The following is a 15,300-nucleotide window of genomic DNA, read 5'->3' as shown; positions in this document are numbered from 1 at the left end:
GGAAACCTACATGCCAAATTTCGTTGAGATATCTCAATTTTTTCTCGAATTATCGTGCACACGGACGGACGGACAGACGGACAGAGAGACATGGCTTAATCGGCTTCTCTATTCATTCTGAGCATTTATGTATACATTTGTCTCTATCTATCTCGATTCGTTTTGGCTGTTACAAACAACCGTTATGTGAACAAAATTAATATACCCTTGTGCACAAGTGCGCTCGGGTATAAAAACGGGGAGGAAGAGAGTATTAAAATACCCACTTTAATTTTTACTTTGACCACCCTAATATACATACATGTGTATGTAAATCTTCCTAATGAATTCAATAACTATGTTAAGGTTCTTATCCTTATTACATTGTTATAATCAAGAACGCAAACTGGAAGAACAACTTGGTCGGTTCTGTTCAGCGATTCGAACCCTTCTTGCTAGTCAAAACTTTTTTGTCTTCGAACCGTGGTTTAGGTTAGGATCAACTGTTCGGGAATTAAAAACTATCTATGTATACGTGTTTTGAGATGGGGAAAGTTTGGGTACTGGCATATTACAGGATCATTTGTATGTTCTGAGGTATAAAACAAATGTGTCAATTACCAAATGCGAGAAAAAAGGCGTTCACTGATTTTCGCGTATTTTATAAAAATCGTGGATTTGCTTGTGAAACTGGTTGAGCGGTACTTATTTTATATTTGTGTGTGGAAAATATACTACTTTACTTCTTCCGAAGAAGAATCCTTGGTTGTGGAAAAATGTGCCACTTAACATTTCTTAATAAAAGGTAAACAAATGTATATGAGCAAATCTCACAAGTTGTTTTTTAGTGCCATTCCCTTCTCGGCAGAAAAAAAAACGAAAAAGCATTCTTGCACTTATTTCAATCAATGAAGTTCCAGAAATAGTTACAATAAAAATGAAATCAAGTATTTGATAAATTTGAGCCTTAAAACGTTTATTTAGGAGAAAAAGTAACGAAATTACTAATTTTTTCATAGTCTTTTGAAAATATCATAATTGTTTTTTTTTCAATAACTTTGGGATGTTTTTAAATAGATTCTTCATATTAGAGGCAATGGACGTTGGCATCAAATACAACATATCTGTGAAGTTTCAAGAGTTTACCATGAAATTAAAAAATATGACAGCACGCAGAATACTTGTCGCAGTTTTGCAGATTTTCAAATTTTACGATTTTCAATTGTAATAATTTTAGATAGTACAAAATGTTAAAATTAAACGGTTAAAATATTCTTCTTGCAAAAACGAACTAATCGAGTGTAATAAAACTAGTGTGTTACCAAATGAAAGCTTATTACATTGAGTAAGAGATGACTATAATATGAGAAACTAACATGCCAATTTTTATCGGCAAACTCGAAATTCATTCTAAAATTGTTGTATACATGAAGAAAGTAATATATATATATGTGCATATGGAATACTGTGTACAAATCTCCCACGCCGATATTTAATTACTTTTTAATAATATGAATTTTAAATTAAGGCGTGCGAGTAAACGTGTTAGATGACTGCGTATGGTGCTACGGGGCGTATACGTTACATACTCAACAACGGGTATGTGAGCACGAGTGGTTGTTTTTTTTTCGAGTACCGCAGACGATGGAATGATCAGCTGTAAGAGCTTCACAACGACATGGACATAGTGCAGCGAATTAAAATACAGCGGCTCCGCTGGCTTGGTCATGTCGTTCGAATGGACACCGACGCTCCAGCTTTGAAAGTATTCAACTCGGAACCCGCTGGTGGCAGCAGAGGAAGAGGAAAGTCCCCACTGTGATGGAAAGACCAGGTGGAGAAGGACTTCGCTTCACTTGGCATTTCCAATTGGCGTCAGTTGGCACAGAAAAGAAACGACTGGCGTGCTTTGTTGAACTTGGCCAAAATCGCTTAGACGGTTTCGCGCCAAATAAGAAGGTTGTCTTTTACTTTTTTAGTATATATTTTTTAAATTTTCATTTAAATAAAACTTCGCGTTGAAATCTTGTTCTTTTTTCAAAACTGAAGATAATGCATTTTCTAAGATAGGCGTAATACCACGTTTTTGTCGTAAAAGGTGACAACTCGTGAGATTTGCTCATTCATATGCCATTGTGTAATTTTTGTGATTGTGTATTTGGGTATGTGTAAAAATTTGCTCACCTCTAAAAATATTTTGAAGAGCGTTAGTAAAAAAGTAGCTCCTGCGCGAAATAACTTTAATCATCACTTCCCACCTTAATATTTTTATTTCATACAATATTATTTACTTCGTCAGGACCACAATAAGTCGTGCAGTAGGCCTACCGGGAAACCACGTTGAAAAACCCGCTAAATACACTACCCTACAAGTAGAGTGGAAATTGTTCATACTATGGGGAATACAATTTTTTGAATCGTTGTATCGCAGAAATGGTAGTTTTTTAAGATTTGTCTTACCTGTTTTTAAGATAAACCTTACCGCTTTGTGAAAAATGGTAAAACATATAGATCTGGGTTCGATTAGCATTTTTCACATTTTCGTTTCGTTCACATTTCGTTTTCGTAACATTCGCACTAATTTTCAGCTTTATGCGAATTATTGCAACCTTGATAATCTACTTGACCCGGCTAATAGGAAACAATTTTAAATATGTGGTTTAAATAAAGTAGCTATTAAAAAATATTAGTTACGCGGGTTAAAGTATACCTCAATTAGGTTAAAAGGTGACAATTTATGGCAAAAAAAATTGTGCCACGATTTTGAAAATTACATTTTTTTAAATTGAAAAATCATCATCTCAAAAGATTTTACCATATACATATGTTGAAGTGTTATTTTTATTCAGTAACAATCAGAAAAAATATATGTAAATAATTTATGTCATACGCTATCCGTATCTGGCAAAAAAATGGTATAATGGTAAACAAACATGGTATTAGCAAATTTAACAAAAAGAAATGAAATGGAGAAAATTTTGGTATTAAATATTGATCGAAACGAACATTAATTAACCTTTATAGAAAGTGGTTAGGTCTTCGATTTGCATCAAACACTTATAGAAGATTCCGGTTAAACAGGCTAAATTCTCTGGTTGCAATTTTGTCACAACAAAAATCTCCGCGTTTTTCCAAATTTATTTCACTTTTGTAATAATATTTAATAACAACACTGTAAGAACGCCTAGAACGACACAAAAAATCAACGAGACACGTAAATTTAATTTTAGGTCTTAGATTTCGGATCTATATGCCGTTTTACTAGATCAGGTCATTTCCCCAAGATATGTTAATTTTAAGTTTGCACTGCGAATGAAAAAGAATTAAAACTTTACAAGGGAGAGATTTGAAAATAGCATACTCGTACGTGGCGTATGAGTAACATTCTTTCCTCCTGATATTTCAAAAAAAAATTACTATGATTTTCATTTGACCATTCACAACTTTTTTATTTATACATACTTCGATTTTCGTCGTAAGTAGCTTGATTAATTTTTATTTTTTGTAAAAGGATATGCTCTAATACAAATATAAAAAGTTGCCCCAAAATCTGCTATTTTTTCCGTTTCTACGGTTTTACGCCGACTCCGAACGGCGATTATATTTTTTTGAGAAGCTGTTTTTCACGGCAGAAATACAATCGGTGGTTTGCCATTGCATATGGAGGGACGACCACTATTAGAAAAAGGTTTTCCTCCTAGGTCCTGCGGAATGGTAGTGCGCACTTCTAACCACTACACCACAGCGCCCGCCGTAATAATTATTAATATCCTAAAAATCAAAATCCATAAACATATGTAAGTTCAGTGCATAAAGTTACTTCACTTTGCTCGGCTATGCTCGGCCTGCAATAAAAATTGTATCATTACGTACATACGTAGCTAAGCGAGGCAAAGAAGTAAAGTTGAGATCGCAGCTAACTATGAGGCATTCGTGCACAATATCGCAGCTGAGGGCATAGAGTTGGAGTTGGCTTGCGGGTAAATTTCGTCATGGAGCGTGTGAAATTATATTTAAGATATTTCTAAATACTACGTATGTACGAGCCAAGTGACGCGCGTTTCGCATAATTTTACCAAATTCACCAAAATTACATGCTATTGCAAATACTCAACGTGATCTACTGCCCAGCCGAAATGGAATAGGAAGTCACTAATGTTGAGTAATTTCACTCCATACTTCAACGAGGTTTGTGCGAACAGATCGGTGAATTTGAATGGATAAGTAAAGAAAACATGTATAATCAAATTGGACTGAAACAGAGTGGATTACATTGAATGGCAGTGGAATGAAATATAATTACATTATACCGACTTTTCGATATGTTACCGGCCAAACCAAACATAAAAAACATAAATAATTTCTTTTAAGTTATTTTCGTTTAATGTAAATGAGTTATAACATAAGATTACATAAACATATTTCTCAGTGCATTTAAACCTTCGTAATCTACTCGTATGTACCATTAATTAGAACGCACCACAAAATTGGCATTTACATATGCAAAATACATATCGTGTAATAGCGCTATAAGTATGCTCATATGTACATAAGTCAAAATTATCTCGTTATTTAGAAGATTAGAGTTTGGATTGTTCGAACTTACACTAAATTGAGATCCTATTTGCTGAACTGGTGTATTGACTTCAAAGGGACTTACCTAAAAATAAAGAAGAAAGAGAGACAGTTATGAAGTGAGTTTATAAAAATATTTTTAAGAAGTGCGAAATAATGAGAGATTTTTTCCACACTATATATATATGTACACATATACATAGCGTAAATTTGTAGCAACAGTGTCATAATCTAAAATAGTACAAAATCGAGTTAAGCATGCAGAAATTACCGCTACCTGTTCTTTTATGTTGTGTATTTCATAGCTATACCGATTACCAGTAGTTTACTAGAACAAAATCAAAATTGCTTATGCCTATTCCAGCAAATCGTATCTGCTACTGCATATTGTGACATACATATGAGTCGACTCATATCAAACCTGTCTAATACGGTTGAAAAACGGGCTCGATTATTTATTTGACCTACGCATTTTCCTCTTTAAAATGCGCATAAGCAGCCGAACAAATGCCCGAAATGTTTGGGAATTAACTTGCATCCGGGGAGTTTTCGATGACAACACTGGTAAAAACGGCCAGCTGTTGTCCTTTGTACAAGTAAGCAAACAAAACAGGTGAGTTTCGCGTCGCGGTAGCCGTAGCTGCCGGGTTCAATCCTCGGATGGAGCGATTGGAAAAAATTTGTTATTTTTATTATTTATTTTATATTTTTTTCATTTTATTTGATTTATATATTTAATTTTACTTTATTTTATTTGGCTATTTGTTAATTTAAATTTTTGCAGTTGAATTTTATCAAAACGTCAACAAATATTAACTGAAAGCAACGTAAAAAATATATAGAACTCATGAAAAAAGAATGGAAACGAAATAAATGAAAATTCTACTGGCCGTGGGACTCGAACCCACGACCTTGACCTTACAGCTCCTTTATCCGCATTACTGCCGTCTGTAAGGGTAAACTTATTAAGCGCATATGTGTGCCAGATTATATGCATAAGCTTTGCCGTCTGTTACAGCTTTAAGTCTACCAGAAGACAATTTGGGAAATTCGTGTTTAAAACTAACTTAGTCCATTTCGTATGTTTAAATTATGCTTAAGTACAACGTAATGACTGCTTTCTTTTAAATATGGCTTACCTTTCGATTGTTTTTTTCTTCGAAAAATACTTCAAAGATCTATTTTGTAAAAATTTTTCAGTTTTGAAACAGCTTCTTGGAATATACAGCAAGGAAAGAAATAACCACAATTTCCCAAAATTGCCATAGTGTGGATTTAGGTAGGTTTGATATGTATCGACTTATTATAACATTTTAACAAATATCATAACCGGCTATATTCAGAAAGCAGCCAACAGCACCCAGAGTTCCTTCTAAATACAACCCTAACTATTTACTTCTAGTTAATAGAAAACAGCTGAACTGATATAAGGCCATCAGGCTCAATATTTTGTCTTAAATAATTTCACTATCGTTTTAAACATGAAGCTTGCCTGCCCATTTTAGAACTACCAATTTATTGCCCTACCCGGATTCGATTTGAATTTTCACAACAATAATCAACCGCACGTATACTTACTTCCAATGTACGTTTGTATTTAGAATTGACCGTCATCCGCAAGTGCAATGTGAGAAAAACAAAAATAACTGTAAAACTCAAAAAGCAAGGTACATAAATATTTCGTTCTAAAGGAGCTTTAACTTTCGCGGTTTGCTCATCAAATTCACCAATACTGCTGTTGTTTAACTAAAAACACACGAATACTAATTAGCTTAATTACTTTGGAAGACAAAGCACTTGAATATATGTTAAATATAAGATATAAAAATTAGCAGCGGCACCCGAAAGTGGGACGAAAGCGGCAACGGTAAAGAGCCTGTCAGACATGGCAATGCAATATATTTCGAAAAGGCTGTCAAATTGAGAAATTTCAGGAAGCAGATGCATGAGCAGTCACACCTTGCATGTAAAGTGTCTTTCGAAAGAGGTTTTTTATTTCCGAAAGGCGAATTGCAGATTGCTAGTGCAGCGCGAGCAAGTTGAAATATATTTCCGAAATCGATTTGCGCTCTCTCAATTACAGTCACATCTTGCAACATTTATTTCTGAAACTGATTTCCGAAATGTGGCAGTAAGGTCTTTCTGGCAGTTCACACATCGAAATAAAATTCCTATTTCTCAATTTGACAGCCAATTGCTTGGAAAAGTTGGAAATATTGGGCCGTATGAATAAAAATAAGCAATTGCTTTTTCTTAAAATTTCAGATCTTTTACTCAATTTATTCAAACAAAATTGAAGTAAAAGGTATGAAATTTTAAGAAAAAGCAATTGCTTAGTTTATATTCATACGGCCCATTGCCACGTCTGCCACGTTCTTAAGTCAATGAATTTGTATGGCGGGTAATTAATTAAAAAAAATAAATAATAAAAATAAACATTTAATGGATCGCAGTCAATTAATATATTTAAAAAGTGTTAAAAACAAAAACACTTGGCCACTGGTCAATGACATGGATGCAAAAAATGTGAATTAAAAAATATTGTAGAATTAATTTGTTTTTAGGTAAAACTGCTTTGCAGAACATAACCGGAATAAAAAGTATGCAAGTATTTGTAGCTAACATATTGCTGCGAAAAACTGTTGACGTCAACGATGTCAGACAGGCGTCCTATGCCACATAGTGCAACTCGTTCGCAGGCATACAGTAAAATCCAGTCATAGTCGCTAATAAAAACGAAAATCACTGCATAGGCTTTTAAAACGTTACAGGAACTGGAGATTGCATAAAAGTACTTTGATGATACACATATATATTAAGTTGGTATTAAATTCTAGGATACTGGGAATCGCAGACGTATGTTTCTATTCTTGACGCGGGCTTAGCTATGACAAGTCTCGAGAAAAAATATCTAGATAACTGTTATTGTCGCTGGTAGTGGTAACGTATTTGTGTTTACATTGGCATTGACATTGTTTTTGAGTGGCGGGCCAACATGTACAGGTGTATGTTTATTATCGTATGAACTAAATTCTGTTCTCAGAACCGCCCACACATCTATGCACGCAGTGGGCGCTGCCACCCACTATCAATTTACAAATTGCGTGTGCGTACTTGGTGAAATGGAAGTAATTCTTAATGTGGAATTCCCCGCCAACGCTTTCTATCCACAACAATCATGCAATGCAGCACAACACAGTGTAGGCATAGAAAAAGTAAAAAACTAAAGGTGGTGTGGGAATTGAGGGGAAAATGAGACGTTACATAGTATGTGGAAGTACGCGAAAGAAATTTCCAGATACGGATAAACATCGGTATACTTGTATGCATACGCAAACGTGCAGACGTGTATGCATGTACTTAAACATTTAACTAGTCAGCTGTTAACTCGATACGTACTTTTGTTAGTCATAAAAAGGCATTCACGCACGGTCTCGAACGCCCAAATGTAGGCTACACCCTATGTAGGAGGCACAAAACGAACGAAAAAAGGTGCAATATAAACTTTCCTTTGATATGTAGTCAAGAGCACCGGCGTCAAAGAAAACACCCCAGTGGGAAAATGGGAATGCATTATCTTTTTCTATCAAGAAAAGATTAACAACTACGGTTGAACAAAAAGATGCATCGCAATGTAAGCGAGCGGATGATGTGTAGTTTTGAAGCCGCAAACAAAACAAAAAGTTTGAAAACTAAGTCAAATATTTTTGTTTCACGTTATCTCAACAGCTGTCGTAGCCGAATGCGTGCGTGCTCGACTGCCGTGTTGTTGGTCACGGGTTCAAAACCTGTGGCATGGACTTTATTTATTTTTGAATTCTATATATAGATTCACACATTACTTTCGTATGACATCGCTGTGAAGAAATTCTTGCATCTTTTCGTACCAAGGCTATAGGGGGCGATCCACTACTTTTTGCATTCCCAGACATTACCTTATCCCGCTGGGTATTTATGTATATATACTTATATTTACGTACGCGTGTATGTATGTGCATAAAGTAAACTGCGGCAGACGTTGAAACGGATAATTTGTTCAGATTTTGTTGTTTCTATCGTCAATCTTTCTACATATTCTGTTTGGTTGCTTGTTGCTGTTTTCGTACTCAGGTTTGGCATACACTTTTTGTTAGTCAATTCTGTAGGCATCCAGACAAGCTAGTCATTCATAAGACCCCTGCCACAGGCAGAAAGCTTGCTGTAAAGGACAGCCGTTGAAAGCTAGGACACAAGAAAGTGCGTGCGAACGTTCGAATTCAAGGACAATCAATGAAATGATCAAGGCTGAGTTATGGTGGCAGGCAAAACAGTCTGATGTGGTATTGCTATGGCGAATTTCGCATCGGTCGGCAGTTGCTCTTGCGTCTAAATAGAGTCATCAACTTCGTCTGCTGAATGTTTTCCTAAAAGTGAAATTACTATGAATGTACATATGTGCGTCGCAAATCAATGCGATAAGATGAATGGGGTAACCAACAAGGCCCTTTTTTGGCCTCAGAAAAGCATGTCTGGCAAAAGTATTTTACTCCCAGTTATGATATTTCACTGTTAACGCGCATGTACAGTTATGCCGAGACAAGTTCATTTCAGTTCTGGCCGAGTAGTTAATATAATAGGGCAATAGGCGACGATGTCTGAGCGACTGATGTGTTGTGGAATTTCACATGACCTCTCCGCCAACTGAGATAGCTTTTAGTTATCGCATTTTTGGTGGGATCGGTTAGGTGCGTAGCGTAATTTAGCATTAAGTAAGGTAAAAAACTGAAGAAAAGGCAAAATATTGAGACCGAATTTAACAATACATAGGTGTTATTTATGTATATGAAATGGGTTTGGTATTTTTAGAGATTCGTTTATTGACCTATTAATAAAAAATTAAAAACTTTTTCAACACAAAACGTAACTTGAAGAAGGCAATTGAAAAAAAAACAGCAGCAGTAGCTACATGTGTATGTGTTTTTAGCCGGTGCCGTGACCCTGGCGTTCAAGCAAACAGCGATGAAACATTGAAAAGGTTGAATAACCCAAACGGCAGTAGGGCTACCTACTGCCTATTTAATTCGATTTTGGTTAGATTAGTGCAGTATGGGTCAGGGTCAGAACTTTACTACGGTTTTAGAGAAAATTTTAAATTTACTATGCTACTCCGCTTTACCTTCGTTCTACTACGATTTTCTTATTAAAATAATGAAGTGCGCTTATTCCTGTAGCTGAACTCAAAAAACTCAAGAAATATGTATGTATAATTGGTTGTGTTTTTAACTTTTACATACGCATTTACTTTTAATAAAAATATGAAATGATAAATTCAGATAATTTTTAAGTTATGGTATAAATGGTATGCGAACTTGTATTTATATATTTAGTATATCCCTTCATGATTTATCCTCGATTATAAAAGTTGAAACGTAATTTTTAAGATCTTTTTGCCACTCATATGCTAAAGTATAGGCATGCACAACACTTCTTTCAAACAGTAGAAGATAACGCTATCATTTGGAGTAGGCCCTGTCATCGCCTCTTGCGCTAAGCAGGATATCGACAGCAGAGCGCCATTGAGAATACGTATTATTTGTGAACGTAAAATTGTCAAAAAGGAATGAAAATAACGAATATATGCTTACGTCAAGTAAATGGCGAACGTCTAGACAGTTAGTGAAGGTTATTGTGCCAGGGCAAATGAACCGAGCGTATGGCATACGAGCCATTGAAGTTTCGGGGCAACGAACGATTGCACGCAATTACATACAAATAATGAGCTGACGGTTGGAGAGATTTGTGCGTAAGTAGGATATGGGTAACGCTATTTTTTAATGCTACATCATGTAGCGTGTGCTAAAAATCGATGTGGGTAATCGGCCTACTTGTGACCTCAACCCTTTCGCGGGCAGGTTTTCTTATTTTATTGTGTGCAGCTATGGTTGCCGTATAAACTTTTCGTTTGTACCATAGCTTTCCTTTAAACATTGATACAAATGCATCAAGCTAAAATGTTTTTGGGCGAATTTGTTAGTTTTATGCTGGTTGATTTTTGAAATGCAAATGGGATATTTTACCACGCTTTTATCATTTCAGAATCTTGCTTGTCGAGACTTACTCCCAGTTCCATGCACTTGACAAATTGTCAAGCTTGACTATTTGTCAATAAATTTGCGCCTAAACTATACTGCAAAAATTTTATTTTAGTTACTTTAAAAATGCACAACAAATTTAGCAAATCTTAGCGGTATAGTTTTAGGCGCAGATTTATTGACAAATAGTCAAGGTTGATTACTGTCAAGTTCACCGAATTTGGGGGATAGAATATGGGTGTTTCCAGCGGAAGGTCCACCACGACAAAAAAAAATAAAAGTTTTATATCTAACGTATTTACGGGCCGATTTGTCTGCTTTTTAAAATATATACTGGCTATGTAAGTAGAATCATCTTTGCATAAAATGGTCTTCCTAGGTGGTGCCAAGGTCGAGATATTTCGAAAAACCGTATTTATGGTGTGATTTGGTTCGAATTTGGCGTATGTGGTTGAAACATAATAAATCATAGATTTCTAATAAATTTACCCTGAATTGGCGCTGAAGTCAAAATATAAAGTATATTCTACATAAAATACATGTTTTATTTGCGTTAAAAATTCATTTAAAAGCAATATTAACAAAAATATAACGATGGAAATTTATGTCACGTGACGCCACGTCACGTCACGTTTCACACTTGGGGTTGTAAAAGAGAATTGAAACAATTTGCATTAATTCAAACAACTCTAAAAACAACTAGAATTGCTCCAAATCATATTAAAATAAGTTTCATGAAAATAGCCATCCACAATTCGCAGAGTTTTGCGATTTTGGCCCTTATTATGAGCTGCATTCGATTTTCGATCTTCGCTGGCTATCGAAGATCGAATATCGAAAGTGAAATTCGTATTATGAGCTATGCAAGCTTGTCGAAATTTTCGTTGAGTATCGAATTTTCTGTCGAACAGAATTTTGCTTTCGATGGTGTAGCGAAGTGTTAGAAAATTGTGAAAAATGTATGATTTTGTATATGTTTTCTTACATTTTGGCGGCTAGACACTAATTTTAAACAATTTTTATTAATTTCATGCAGTTCTAACATCGTGAATACTAAACACAAGCTCGAAAGGCTGGTTTTACTTGTGAAGGAAAATCCCAATACTCCGTTGGCACGATCTATGAGAACAAAATCGTAGCGCTGTTGATAGTTTTAAAATATTTTAAATAGATTTGGCTCACAAACGCCTCTTTAGATGGTCGGAACTTTTTAATGAATCTGTAGACAAATTTCTTAAATATATTTTATATCAAAATATATTCGAAAGACTAATAAACTTAAACCCTCTTAAACATTTGCTACTCCTGGCCAGTTTACTAAGCTCTCATCCTCTGACGAATCGTTGAACCAGAACTCGTTGTACTCATTTTACCACGTTTTTATAAACTTGCTTTCTTTTTTACTTCATTTTAATTAGAACAAATTTACATAAATATGTATAAGCACACCATTTAGTTTTCTCGATTTGTAATCAAAGCTTCTCAGCGGTGAAAAATATACTATTGTGAACAACCTAAACGAGCGAAATTCACAATAGCGCTATCCTTCATCGAATGAGCGCCATAATACCAAATGAAAATTCGTTCGCTCAGCACTTTCGACCACAGTCGAAAATCGAATGCAACTCATAATAGGGGCCTTTGTAAGAAAAGAAAAAATCAACTTCCATTTTTTGTCACGTAACGACACTCTCTTTAAATGCTTATATTTCAGGACCAAGCAGTTCGATTGATTTCATTTTTCGGTTAAATATAGAGCTAATTATGTGCTATACAATGGCCCAAAAAAGTTAAAGAAAACAAATGGTATTCCGTTTTTGTATCACATTGAAATCGTGCGACTGTCACGAGCGCCACCATGGGAATGCCCATATGCAAAAATTAGTCTAGACATCAACCTCGTTGGTAAATATCATAGCAAAGAACATAAGGGCTATTCGCGATTCGGTGCATAAGAGCTGACAAATTTATGCAATTGCAGAAATATGCCTTGGATTGTGAGCGACCTTTATTAAACTGTCATGGTAAAATTTTTGCAAAACAATTTTTGTGCATCAGCTTTGGTTTTGTTTATGGATTTAATCAGCTGATAGAAATGTCAACCAGAGTTGCAATGCATAGCATTTTTATGCTATGGATTTTCGGTATTGCAAATTTGCCAAGCCATGACAAATGCAAATGCGTGTATTTTGTTTGTGTTTTGCAAATAANAGAATTAGCACAACTAGTCTAGACATCTAGCTCGCCGGAAGTAGTTGAATATTTAACAACCGCATTATTATTACCACGGCTAAAAATATGCACTACGCTTCAGCGGAACGGCATCGCCATTTTTTTAAGTAATATTAATTGCTGCTATATGTATGTATATTTGGGTGGTCCTTAAACGTAGGAAGCAAATTTTTACATTACAGTTCCTAAGCCTGAACCCCTGCATCGATGCTAGTACAGTCGAAGATATCACATATAAACTTTGGTCCCGATTGGAGTCTGTTAAGACGTGTCGCACAGGGGTCAAAGTTCAGATTACCCTATGAAAACGTCTTAGCCGACTCAAATCGTAACCAAAATTTATATGTGATATTTTCGACTTTAGAAGTACCGATTTTGGGTATTCAACGAAAAAAAATTTTTATTTCTTGAGTCTCCATAGAGACATATGGCCTTTGACCTCTTTGCGACACGCCTTAAGCGACTCCAATCGGGACTAAAATGAATATGTTATATCTATTTTATATCTTCGACTATGGTAATATCGATTTTGGGTATTAGATAAAAAATAAATTAATTTTAATTTTTTGAGTCTCCATTATATCCAGGGAAGAAAAAAATAAGCAAGAATAAAATCCATTTTAAGCGCTTAGAAAAGCACCAAACCATTGGTAAATATGCTTGTAAATATGCTCGCAAAGCAACAAAATTTAGTTTACAGTTTACTGTTTTTTATGCAGTTCATTTCAAGGATTGAAAAATTACAATGGATAATCAAGTGTTGCTTGATATTCTCAAATAATAGAGATCTGCACTGATCGTTTGAATTTTTTTTTTTTAAATTCGTTATTCTTCATTTGAGATAAATTGTGTTTAATCTTTTCAATAACACCAATGCCTTCCCGTAGAGACAAACCGTTGGTCTACAATTTTTGTATTCAATCAGAAATACAACTGAATTTATGGGTTAATTAAAACCAAATCTATTTTTATGCCAAAGAATTAGTCAAGCAAAAGTTACTGAGCCAAATTTTCTTAAGCAGTACGAAGTTCTTAAGAAATTTGCTACGCTTTCTACTATGGTTTGCTAAAGTTTGTTTGTGAAGAGTGCAAGGTACCCTTGTTTTCAATATAAATATTTGCCTGTTCCATTATTTCGGAAGGTAAAAAGGAGACAGCAGGTTGTAAATTATCAGATGTCAAAACTCTTTGGACACTACTATTCATACAAACGGAATAATATTAATTTATTTCTTGACCGTTTTCTTAAAACGTCCGTACTTAGCTTTATACATTGAAGTAAGCCAAATAAGCATGATCGTCAATTAATTAAGATTGGAAACCCTGAAAAAGCAAAATAAGCGATTCCAAGCAAAAGCTTAAACTTTTCGGTCCTGGTTATATCTGTGACTGTAGTATTACCGATTGAGGGGGTGAGACTGAAAAAAATTGTTCATTTGATTTTTAAGGACCACCCTAATATATATACATGTATAATTTAAGAGAAAATAAGTAAAAAGTCAGTTTGATATAATACAATTCCTTACAGAATATCGTTAAATTGTTTTAAGATCTACTACAAAATTTTACACAGACAAGACTAAAAAGTAGAAAATAAATACAACAAAAAACAACTTTTTAATGTAGCACGCTTCTATAAATGGACTAAGAAGTAGAAAATAATATTTCGCAGTCCCATTGAATTTGTTTTGATAACTTTTGATTTTGAAATTTTAGCAAAAGCCCTTATAAACAATTTATGAGATTGAAAATCAAAAACGTGAAGTGCATGTAATACAAACCATTACATTTAATTCTTTCATTCAATAGTCAAACTACATACATAACATAGACCTAAAACTTCTACACCGCAAGTACAAACTTGAGATCGATTCTAAGCGACTGATATCCATATACCCACATACATACATACATATATCATTTTTCATATCAATTCAAGTCTATTACACCCCACGATTTTCATTTATAGTCTCATAATAACGTTTGATAAAATTTCAAAATCAAAAGTTATCAAAACAAATTCTATGGGACTGCGAAATATTATTTGCTGTTTTTTAGTCCATTTATAGAAGCGTGGTATATTAAACAGTTTTTTTTTTAATTTTATTTATTTAAAGGTACATTTGTTGTTACATATAAATTTCTATTTAATTTATTTGGAGCAAGGATCCAAATGCGTCATGAAATGCATGTGATCCTACACAAATAATTTCGAGATAATTCATTTGCTATATGTTGAAAAGGTTTTTCCTAACAAAAAGTAATTGTAAAAAAGGACAAAAGGAAACAAGTAAGAAAGTCTAAGTTCGGGCGGAGCCGAACATTAAATACCCGGCGCAAGTATTAAATATATGTTTTCCACCTTTCCGAAAGCTACCGCTACATGATAAGCCGGGGTGTATACATTTTAAGTAAATTAGCGTCCTTAAATTTCGAAATATTG

The 15,300-nt window shown here is 34.5% G+C and overlaps 1 protein-coding gene across 1 annotated transcript in view; it reads right to left on the bottom strand.

The window, feature by feature from the left end:
- LOC108359602 (zinc finger protein 704-like) overlaps positions 1 to 6,168 on the bottom strand; it is a 72,138-nt gene extending 65,970 nt beyond the window's left edge. Inside the window, 2 exon segments of the mRNA XM_017611524.1 lie at positions 4,586 to 4,639; positions 6,133 to 6,168. Coding sequence (XP_017467013.1) covers positions 4,586 to 4,639; positions 6,133 to 6,168 — 90 coding nt within the window.
- Positions 6,169 to 15,300: the final 9,132 nt, after the last annotated feature.

The sequence above is a fragment of the Rhagoletis zephyria genome, unplaced genomic scaffold (genome assembly GCF_001687245.7).
Source record: "Rhagoletis zephyria isolate East Lansing unplaced genomic scaffold, Rhagoletis_zephyria_1.1 Rzeph_scaffold_00419, whole genome shotgun sequence".
NCBI lineage: Eukaryota > Metazoa > Arthropoda > Insecta > Diptera > Tephritidae > Rhagoletis > Rhagoletis zephyria.
The sequence above is the reverse complement of the archived record's forward strand: the minus strand, read 5'-3'. Positions and strand labels throughout refer to the sequence as shown.